Raw genomic sequence first — 11,465 nt, forward strand, 5'->3', positions numbered from 1 at the left:
TAATGTACATATATTATATATATATTAACAAATAAATTCTCTTAAATCTCATACGTTCACGATATGTATACGATCTTTAGAGATTATATCAGTGAAGCCTTAAATTGATATAATTAACCATTATCTTACAGGTAAAATTTTGGGCGTATAAATGATATGTGTGTGTTGTGTGATATCGACACGAACCTTTGTCCCTTCGTCGAAAGAGAGAATTTTTTCTTAATATTTTATCATCTTTTTGTTCTCTCGAGTATAACAAAATGTTTTAAAAAAAAAAAAAAATCAACAACTAACCCGTCAATTTACTTGATTCGTTAATTTATCGACAAGCAATCATGTTGACGCTACAAAAGCCAAGATGTTTACCTATAGTAATATCATTCTACGGAACTACAAGTTTAAGAGTGCATCAGCTAAAAGTTCTCGAGATTCTCCTTCGATTACCATCGGGATGGTGGTTCGTGTCTCGACGTTACCGTCACATCGTTAACCTAATTTCGATATGCAATGTTACTCGTAATATTAATACCTTAATCATATTACTCTCTTAATTACTCTATTTATCGAATTGTAAAACACAATTTACTTTCCACGTGTGTAATGCTTTTGCGACACTACGTTCCGTAAACGCATCTTCAATAGTAATAATATATCGCGCGATATACAGTCTACGAAAGGTGTTCGATGATGGTTGTTTCCTGTTTTGCCAACAAATATACTTGCAACAGATTAATCAACTGATTCCTAGGATATACGTACATATATAATTCTATATTGTTTAATTTATCTGACGATATAACATTAGGTGCAGGATTTGTCATTATACTTTCGCCGTTTCGCGTTCATCGAAAAATATTACAGATCTTTGACGCCATCTGTTCCGTATAAACTTCGAACACGTTTCGCAACTTGAAATATAAGCATATACGCGCGTGTTCGCACGTCACAATCCGTGCCTGTTACTATACTGTATATGTATATATATATATATATATATAAATAGAGAGGGGAACTTAAAGCGTCCAGTTGAAATTAAGGTTCATGCTGCAAAAGAGTAACTGCGACGTACCTACTATACCATCATCGTTTCAACTCGCGGCGTTGCTGAAAGACGCGGTTAGTAATTTTGTCATGCGCGTATGTAAGTGTCGATGTCTAAGAGAGCACGTTAAAGACTACGAAACAGAAGAGACAATCCATTTGAATGATCGCGTATCGTACTCCACCGGAATTGACAAGTGTCAGTTTCCTGTTGAGTATATTACGTTTCATCAGCAGTCTTTATTCCATTTCGACCGGTCGGTCCTTTGTGAATAGAGTTAAGCATCTGAACGATCTCAAGATGTTACTAAAAGAGCTCGCCTGAAGATCGATTACGCGATTGCTTTCGTGCTTCGTACGCTTGTGTTTATCGAACGAGCAATAGTCTCCTAGTATTTTTTTCTTTTTTCTCTGTTTTAAATAAAGGTGATAAACGAAACGAATTTTAACAATTGTAAAATTACAAGTCGATACAGTTTTATACAATTGCTAAATTGAAACGAGGCAATATTGTGAAACATAATCTAACTACGACTTATCGATAAAATTTGCGTACTATAATATTCCCGTAACTTTCAGCAACAATGGAAACTGGAAAGTGACGATCTATCGTTTTTCTAGCTACTACGTGAAGATTGTGACGTACGAAGTGCAACATCGAGAAATGTTGATAATTTCGCCCCAACGTTTTCAGGAACGCGTTGATATGTATAAGAGGAATGTCCGTGAACCATAGTATGACGGCTAAGCTACAGACATTCGAATTCACTATCAAGTTATATACTACGCGTCTCGCGTTCACGCGACCTTTAACAGACATCCAGAAAATACTTGGCAACGATCTTGATATGTAACGTTCGGTGAAAAAGGCTCGTACGATCGTTTTCATATATCGAAGGGCCTTTCCTTCACCCTGTTATCGTACGTCGCGATCGAGATTCTTTCTTTCTTCCTCTCAGATACTCTTCGAGCATAGTTTTCGACTGATTTGTCATTACCGGTACGAAATCGAACGCTACGATAGAAGTTCGATTGATCCAGACGCCATGTGCGGGCGTCGTGTTCAATCATATCGTACTTACCGAATGATCTTCGGTATCGTGACCGATATATCGAGACTCTTGTCAATTGTTAATCATTTTCGATCGTACAACTATTTCTTTTTCCCTTAAATATAGATTATAAATACTCAATCTAACGGACTATTAATTTTGTTTTTATCATTTTCATTTCATATTTGTAACAAAAGAGAAAATGTAATCGTTTAAAATTAGCCAAGAGGATGTAAAAAGAAATATTTATAATTCTCTCAGAATTTGACAATCTAGGTTTTAACCACAATCGACCAGCTCTCGATACCTCTGTTTACTGCTACATTCGTCTGAATCGCAATAAAAAAAAATAGTGATACAAACTAGCGCAGTGGAGCTTTAATTATCGTGAAGTAAACTCGTCGTGAAATGAAACATTGTTAATCGTTCAATCATGCCACGTCTCCGCGACCGTGGCACGATTGTTTAACGACAAAAGAACAACGTAAATTGACGGAGCTAGCAGCGTGAGTGGAGGAAACAAGGAAAATGCCGCCGGTAGCTGGTTCTCGCGTTCGTGAATCAGGGGGTATGGATACGCGTATGGGAAAACTAAAAGCGTCACGTGACTGAACGTCCCAGTTAGAGCATAGCAATAGCTGTGGTTAACAATTGGAGCATCGTGTCGACATAAACGTGACAATTGCCGGTCGACGAAGTTCGCCCAGCATTTTTCCCGACGCAACCCATTCTCTCTAACGGTATGTTCTGAACCGAATACTCTCGGTGCTCGTTCATCATGGTGCACACTGTACGCTTCCTCGACATCCGTTCGTCGTCCTTGTCACGCAGATTTCCCAACCACACGGAGTACCATCGTAGCTCGCAGTCGCAGATCAGAGGGTTGTCTGTATAGAAAAAGGAAAATTCGAAAAATTAATATTTACATATTTGGCAGGTAACTGGTGACATGATTTATTTGGAGTGAAGGAATAGCTAAACCTATTTTATAGATCGACCATAAATTCACATTCTCCTTTACTTCTAATATTCGTTGTAACAGAATTACCGTGAATTGAATCACTCGAACGATAATTAATCTAAAACAGATCTTTCAATTTTCACGATCTTCTTAAAAGCGTGTTCATTCACAGACTAGAGAGAGAGAGAGAGAGAGAGAGTTTCAAAGTTTAATTGATATTTAAAAGGAACTACTTGTCTTCAATAATGACGTCTCTTAACGACTAAAATTCGTCTCACTTCTAATAACTACGTTCTCCATACTCGAGTCTCTTTAACCCAGAAACCTGTTTCGAGTTCATCAACGTGGCTCTCTCCAGACATATTTCAATCAATTTTTACATTTCTCCGAAAACTTTTAACTTCACGATGTCAACATTCTCATAAATCTCCAATTTGAAAGATCTCCCGCTCGATCTTCATCGATCTCTCGACTCTGTACGAATAGTAAACACACTTTTCCACGGATCTAATATTCACAAACATCTCCTGTCTACATGTTCCTCCACCTCACCAGAGATCTATCCTGATCTTTGACATTTACCCGTGATATCGATGTGTCGCAGGGTGTCCACGATATTTTCAGTCACTTCCTCCGGTATCTGCGTGAGCTTGTTATTCTGCAGATTCAACGTTTCCAACGAGTTCAAATTCTCGAATACCAACGGCGGCAACATCTTGATCCTGTTACAGTAAGAATATATACATGTATACACTTTTTGCTAGAAGAACCAGTGAAATTTCGAAGAAAGAAGATTCCGATAAAGCGACGATTGCGATAATTACAAGTTCTTTTGAAGGTTCAGAAACGTAATGGAATCTCCATATCCGGTGAAAGCGTCCTCCGGGAGCAGCGTAATGTTATTGGACCTTAAATCGAGGTGGCGTAATCGATGTAGACGGCGCAAAGCGTCGCTCGGCACCGCGTGTAAATTATTATCGCCCAGCCGCAAATATTGCAGGTTCTCTGTAACGGAATTAAAATAAAATATGCACGAGCTTGCGACACGGTGTGTGTGTGTGTGTGTGTGTGTCGAGCATGTGTTTTGCACGAATTAACGGGAACAATCGGGACGAAAATTAATCGGCGGACGATCGAGGGTAGGTAAAAACAGGGCAGAAGCGCGTGTTCGACGAACGAAAATGAACTTTTCGGAAGATTCGCTAGTAGTGCCGCGAATTCCAAACCGATCGAGTTTTACTTTCGAAAGTTGCGTATTTTATTTGAAATACGCTCGAGCTGGTTGTTGGCCGCCGACAAACGTTAATAATTCACGCAAAAATATCTTCGAAAAACAAGCACGAGAAAGATAAATACTGCTCGTTCGGAATATGTTTGGGGAATAATTCAGTGGAAGAACTTTGTACAAATGATACATTTTTTGTAACAAGTTTTAAGTGGATCAAAAAGAAAAATTGAGGGAAGAACAAGAGAGGAGAGACAGGTTGTGTGATCAATTTTGCAGAGCAGGATAATTTCGTTTAAAACTGATAGGAGAAATAAATAACGATGCAAGTATTTGCATCGTTCAGAGACTCCTATGAAAATATGGTAATATTTTTTTCATTGCAATCAAGCGTATTTCGCTTCGAGCCGATATTACTCGTGGCTCGATTATCGGGGAAATTTGTTCGTCGAGAAAAAAAATTCCTCCATTTACGCTGTTAATTGACGGTTTTAACCGACTTATCGAAGTATTTTCCCCATCGAAATCGCAAATTGAAACGCTCGTTGCTGTTTATTGTGTAACACGTTTTGTTTTCAATCGTTGTTTTTTTCACACACAACTTACTAACTCGTGCAATCTTCGGAGCTGCGTTTACGTTTAACGCGCGAACAACAATTCGAGTGCTAATTCATTCGTCGAATATGGAAATTTCGAGTTGGCTAGATTCGTTTCGCGGCCATAATGCAAACTCGATCGACTCTGAAACACGTTTGTAACTTCAAACGAGCGGTTATTCGTTACATTGGCACGTGGAACTTCAATCGAGAGCCCGCTTTTAGTGGGTGAACGTTCGACAATTTTTTCACAAAGTAGCGACGATCCTTTTAAAAATATTCCTCGCTACCATCGTGTATCTTGTGTCACATACGTAACAGACGTAAAATTAACCCGTTGAAACAGTATTTCAAACCTAGGATATCTGGATAGCCAATCACCGCATGGGCGAGCAATTGCAAATATCGTTGTTTCTCAACATTTGTCCCGGCAATCCATTTCCAAGAATCCTCGGAAAATTTGTAACTTTAAAAGGACCCAAACTTGTCTCTCCGCCACCTCACAAACCACGTAACAAATAGCTGCACCAATCGGGAAAACGAACATCCACCTCCGCATATATTCTCACACCAATAGCGAAATAGCAATAGTTAATAAAAGACAGTTTTTCCAACGACACGCCAACTTTCGAACAGTGAACACCGTTACATTCTCGCGCAGTGATGCATTAACAAAATACACAGAATATTGAAATAATCAACTCTCTCCTGCATTATTTCTCAACGCTTCCCGTGCACTACCCCCGTATCCCGAGTAAATTCCTCGAGTGGTTTTACTGAAAAAGAAGGACAAAGATATACACGGATATCGTTCTTCCTAACGCGACGAACTAATCACACCATTCACAGAAATTCTCCATTTTCACACGTTTTCCAGTTTCATCGATATTTCTCGCGCCTCCGGTGAAACGGTGTTTCCACACTCTCGAAGCGACAAAGAAGATTTTTTCACCGGTGGGAGGGAGGGAATTACCACTGTGAATTTCCATATTCAAATGCGACATAATGCCACAATAGTCGATCCAATAATCCAGCCCTGCTTTCGCGTAATTACTCTCAGCTAAAATATCCGATTAACCAGTTACAAAACCGCATATTCGCGAGTATTCGAAACAATTCCGGTATCACGTTGGTCCCCACCCCGCAACCCTTGTCACGGGGCAAGCGGGGTTTCACGTCGTTGGTAAAATCGAGTTCGACGAAATTTGTCGTACAGCTTTAATGGAAAATCGATGCAAAGAGAGGGCGAAGGGACGAGGGCGGAGGGTTGGTAATCGGTTATTCGAGGCGTGTCACGAAGCTAACGCACGACTGAAATAATAATACCCCTTTTGGTACAGGTGTACAGACGGCTCAACGGAATCCCGTGCAACTTGTGATTACGCTTACCCTCGAGACCGATGAACGCATCCGGATCCACGTGGGTAATTTGATTTCCGTCTAGCTCCAAAGAGTTTAATTGCGTCAAGTGGGAGAACACACGGGCCGGAACCTCGCGGAGCTGATTGTGCGCCAATACTAGCGAGTCCAGACTTTTCAGACCTGTGAACAGAGAAATGGAGACGTTCGTTTCTAACCTTGCTGTTTCATTCCTGACTTTCGAACGATGGTGAAAATTTATTTCGAAGGAAATTTTGGTGTTTTCGTATGGTGTTCGTAGGAAATGAGATTCTTCAGGTTCGTGTTTTTTCACGTTTCCTGAAAGATGTTTTACGTTGTTTTAGAGGAAGTAGGTGGTTTTGCTGTTTGAGGATTTTTGGATTAATTCGTGTACATGGTGAAAGTGTCCTGATTTTTGACACGAACTAATTTGCATCTAAGAATAAACGTGCATATTTTACGCGGTACATTAACTCTCCAGTTGACCTTATTGCTTGCACGCTGAAAGGTCGGGGATGCACGCGCGTCCACGCAGCGTAAAGTTCTCGAGTTAATCGAACATGAGTCGATTTTTCACCAAGTTGGTATTAATTGATTGGTACCGTGTTCTCAATTTCAAATATTTGCAACGATAGCTCTCGCTTAACATCGAAATTACGATTAAACAAGACCAGCTCTAAACATTGAAAATCGAGAATATTCCATGATCTGCATGTTAAGATAAGATAAAAGAATTTTCACTGAATTTCGATTAATTCAAGATAAAACCTATTAAAACCTGAAGTTTCGAGAAGTTTTCTCTATTTTCTATATCGATTACCATAGAATTGCTGGATGAAATTAGAAAATGGTACGAAGGGAGGAAATGAAAGCAGACGTACCGTCGAAATCGCCTTCCTGAATGACGGTGAGCCTATTCTCCTGTATCTCCAACTTCTTCAGCATGTCCAGGTTGTGCAGTGCTTGCGTCGGCACTTTATTCAACTCGTTCCCTCCCAGATTCAATCTTTTCAGCTTCCTGCTACAATTCACGCGCATTTTTATTCCACGTTCAATTTTACGATCCTGCGATTATCAGTTTGCGACATGAAAGGGGAAGTTCTGCTCTAGCAGGTAGGTAAAGACAAAATTGAAATGAAATTTCTTCTTGGGAAAATACCAATTCGTTCTGGAAATATTAACAAAAGAATTCACGAGAGATGTTTATTTTTCAATTGTCGTTTCAAGACCAGAATCTTTTTCTGACAATTTACGGAAATAAAATTCAAGACTCTTGCTGGGCTAAAAGGTAGCTAAAAATGTGGAAAATTCACCTTGTCACGGAGAAAAAATATTTTTGTTCAGTAATTAGCGTTAAATTCTGTGCAAAAAAACAAGAAATATTTCGTTAACTGCCCGTTTCTTGTAGCAAAGTATTCGATTCACAGCTTGAACTGAATTGTTTTCATTATTGCGTTCTTTTATCAAGCGATTTACTTATGCAATCCCGTGAATGCCTCTTCTTCTATGGTGGAGATCTCGTTCTCGTATAGGGAAAGTATTTCGAGTGTGTCAAGTCCTTCGAAAGCTTTCTTATGGATGGCCTTGATCTTGTTGCGGTTCAGATTCAAGATGAGCAGATGCTGAAGATCTTTCAACGCGCTCGAAGGTACCGAGAGCAAAGCGTTTTGCGATAGGTCTAGCTGCGTCAGGCCCGTTCCTATTCAACAACGTAATAAATCATTCCAATAAATTGTTCTTATAGCTTCGAAAAATATTTTCTCTCATTCGATACATTCCCTTCCAACGTAAAACGAAGAGTACTTTTTAAAAAAGCAACACTTAAAAAGAAAATAGAAGGACGCTAATTTTTCTCTGCTTTTCAAAACCAAAGAAAATTCTCCCCGAAGAACCCAAACACTATCACAAAGGAAGCAAAGAAAAAAAAAAAGAAAAAGAAAGTGAGAACCAAACCTCGACACTTAAACTCTATACATATGTATATAACAATCCGATACTCAGCGGGGAGTTCCCGTTTAAAAGCTTCGAGTAACCGAGGCGAAAAAGCTCGTGGAAGAATCGAAGGAAAGAAAACGTCCCAAGGGGCGTTTCGAGTGCGATTCAATTAAAACATTTTTCCACTCGGTTGGTTAAGGACCAAGGAGTAAGAAAGGGGATACTCGAAGCAAAGAAATAAACAAAGAAAGAAGAAGACGAAGAAGAAGAAAAAAAAGAGAATCACTCACCAATGGAACTCAGGGATGATTCCTCAAGTTTCGCCAGGCTGCTATTGTGGATCGTTAAATGGCGGATGTCCAAACCGAGGAACACGAACGGCTGCAATTTCGGCAGACTGCTGTGCCTAAGTCTCAGATAGAAGATCACCGTATTCGTTCTCCCTTTGAGCGCGGACATCACATCCGAGATGTGAGTGAGATTGGTGAACTCGCATACGATGTCCAGGCCGGATTTCTTCAGGGTGCAGGAACAGGGCGAGATGGCATCGTGCGAGGGGCAGATCTGCGATGTTTGTGCCAGGGTTAGACCCATGATCAGACACATCATGCAAATCAGCGACCATAAGCCGTTCTCCTTCATCTTTTTATCTTCTTCTTCTTCTTCTTTTTTTATTCGACCGCTCTCTTCTTTCTTGCAAAGATCTTCTCTTTTTCCGTTTGTTCTTTCTTCTTGTTGGATTTTATTTGCTTTCTTTGACAAAGATTGTTTCTTCTTCTTTTAGGGAGGGAGGATGTTCGAAAGAATAGGAATTCTTCTTCTACCGTTTTACGAGGTTGATTCTTCTTCTTCCACTCTGTTCCCGCTCTCTTTCGCTTTCTCTGTTCTCTACGTTTCCTATCCTTCCACTCGGTCGGTTCCTTCTTTCCTCTTGCTTCGCCTTCTCTGTTCCTGTACCTGCAGCCTGCTACTTAGCCTCTGCTCTTCTCATATGAGTCTGGAAACGGAGGATCAGACGATTAACGAGAGTGCTTGGAGGATAATTGGTCAGAATCGTTGGAAAATTGGCCACTTTTTCAGATCTGCTCGTAAATATCAGTTTTGGGTTCTATAGGCTCTGTATCGCTTGTGGACGTCGTTTCAATTGTTCGTTTTTTTACGAGGGAGAAGATTTATAAAATTTATAGAAATAGGCTTGGTTGATACTCGATATTTAATATACAGATAGGTAAGATCAGGCCTGAATGATATGCGTCACAATTGTATTTAAAGATTATGAAGGGTCAGCTCATCCTAATACTTCGAAATTTTATGCAAACACGCAATCTAGTCGTTCTACAATTTTTTCCCACTTTGTTTTTTGGTGGAGCCATTACGCCGTCGCTATAAAACTTCTTTGGTTTTTCATTAAAGTATTTTTCGCCCTCGGCACGATTTTACGGGACGAATATTAGTCTTCTCGAAGTAAAACTTGGAAAATTTAATTAGACCTAGTTTCATACACTTTTAGTATACTTGAAGTTACAAGATTTGGTAGATGCTTAATATCTGATATGCATGTAAATTCTGAATTTTAAATATCACCCTCATTCTACTGCTGTTATTGGGCCGAAAAGGGTTTAGAATATTCGACGAGATATTACGCTTCTCTCTGATATAAATCGTAAAATTCGTTCAATATGCGGAAAAACGAATTACCGTTTGATTATTCAAAAATTAGAATATTCAAATTACGGTCGAATATAAAAGACGATGAAACGAATGACTTACAATTTTCTCTGATCTCAATTGATAGAATTCGAAAATCACAAATTCGTTCGAGGATTCTTCTGATTGATTTTTTCTTTTTTTGTAATTTTCAATCCGAGCAATTTCGAATGCGTAACTTGCAACTGAAAATTATAGCAATTTACCGATTTCATCGGTTCCCATCTATAAAGCCCCCGCAAAAAAAAACGACATTCGATTGATCATTTACGCGAACCCTTACATCGCAAAAACCGGACAAAATGTCCTCCAATTAAACGCGACGCATTTTACAGCTACACGTGGCCGTAATTAACTCGCCGGGAAATGCCATTAATTAACGTCGAACGATGAAAAGCTGTACAGAAATGTCGCAGATATCAAAGGCGGGGAGGAAGGGTTCAGAACAAGCTGATTTATGAAGCTTGAAAGCAGTATCGGCGTCGTTTCACGCGTCGATTATCTCGATCACGAGACGACGAAACGTTTATACGTCGCTTTTCCTTCGGACAAACGTAATTTTTTTCAAACAAACAATCTATATTCAACGTTCAATTGTCATTGTTAAGAAAGCTTGCGATGGTACGATTTAGCAAAAATGATCGATGTAAGTTTTACAATAAATCTGTAATATATACACGAAACGAACGTAGGATATTCTACAATAATTCGACATTTATAACAATGCAAAGGTACCGAATGAAACTGCATTGTCAGGTTATAATCCGTTAAATTAAATTGGTCACAAGTTACATCGACACGCAAGTTACAGCTCGCGCATAAATATCAATGATTAATTAATTCGTTAATTAATTTAAATAATATTGTTCAAATTTTATGCAAACATGAAAACTAAAATGTACGGATGTAATTAAATTTTTTAAAATTTAGTAATTCTTGTTAAATTTAAAAACGTACAAAATTTATTCATTAAACGAATATAATCTGGAAATCTTTTGTTTAAGTTTCTCGTTGCTTGTTTATTTCATAGAAATCGGCGAGATACCGACTGAAAAATACGATACAAGCAACTCTCCCCTACAATTTTGACAAGAAACTAAAAATTATACGTATATTTCGAATATTTCCCTAATTTTCGTATTGACAACCATAGTCTCAAATATATTACACACTGTAGTGTCTTACAGTATGAAATCGTTGGTATCAAGCACCGCCATCGTTGACTCCGAATTAATGGCTTCCACTTTCGAACGTTTCGAGCTCATCCCTAACCCCTTCTTCTCTCTATCGAGGGTTTAATTATAGATAAAGCTCTTCGAGGTTTGTAAGTTACTCGCTGCGATAGTGAATAGGATGTAACGATCCTGTTCCCGGCATTGTTTCGAAAAATTTACGCGTCTCGCCTTCCTCCACGTGTCACCGACGCGATTCGATCTCGGATAATAATTTATTTTCGTCGCGGTTTGTTACCTCGATAAACACCATTGTTCCATACCGCCATTGATCGACGTGACACAATGGGGGAACAACGGTGTGAAAAATGCGTAGAAACGTGTGAAAAGCAAACA

At 39.1% G+C, this 11,465-nt stretch overlaps 1 protein-coding gene across 2 annotated transcripts; it reads right to left on the bottom strand.

Annotated features, from left to right (window-relative positions):
• Positions 1 to 2,472: 2,472 nt before the first annotated feature.
• LOC108570265 (slit homolog 1 protein) lies at positions 2,473 to 8,832 on the bottom strand. 2 transcript variants are annotated; one of them, XM_017932097.1, is made up of 7 exons: positions 8,481 to 8,832; positions 7,732 to 7,954; positions 7,137 to 7,276; positions 6,265 to 6,417; positions 3,879 to 4,059; positions 3,637 to 3,776; positions 2,473 to 2,980 (listed from the first exon to the last, which is right to left on the bottom strand). In XM_017932097.1, exons 1-7 carry the CDS (start codon positions 8,830 to 8,832, stop codon positions 2,715 to 2,717), a joined length of 1,455 nt encoding a protein of 484 aa, XP_017787586.1. In that variant the 3' UTR covers positions 2,473 to 2,714. The 2 variants fall into 2 exon arrangements, with proteins under 2 accessions (XP_017787586.1, XP_017787587.1); XM_017932098.1 differs by having other exon boundaries at positions 7,137 to 7,273; positions 8,481 to 8,825.
• Positions 8,833 to 11,465: the final 2,633 nt, after the last annotated feature.

This window comes from Habropoda laboriosa, unplaced genomic scaffold (assembly GCF_001263275.1).
Source record: "Habropoda laboriosa isolate 0110345459 unplaced genomic scaffold, ASM126327v1 scaffold81, whole genome shotgun sequence".
In the NCBI taxonomy this organism is placed as follows: domain Eukaryota; kingdom Metazoa; phylum Arthropoda; class Insecta; order Hymenoptera; family Apidae; genus Habropoda; species Habropoda laboriosa.

Bases quoted from the DNA above. Each gene is read 5' to 3' on its own strand.
- LOC108570265 (XM_017932097.1), bottom strand. From the start codon at position 8,832: ATGAAGGAGAACGGCTTATGGTCGCTGATTTGCATGATGTGTCTGATC. The intron at 7,277-7,731 runs GTAAATCGCTTG...CGTGAATTGTAG, and splicing joins GCATTCACGGGATTGCATAA to CAGGAAGCTGAAAAGATTGA. The intron at 3,777-3,878 runs GTAATTATCGCA...TTACTGTAACAG, and splicing joins CTGAACCTTCAAAAGAACTT to GATCAAGATGTTGCCGCCGT.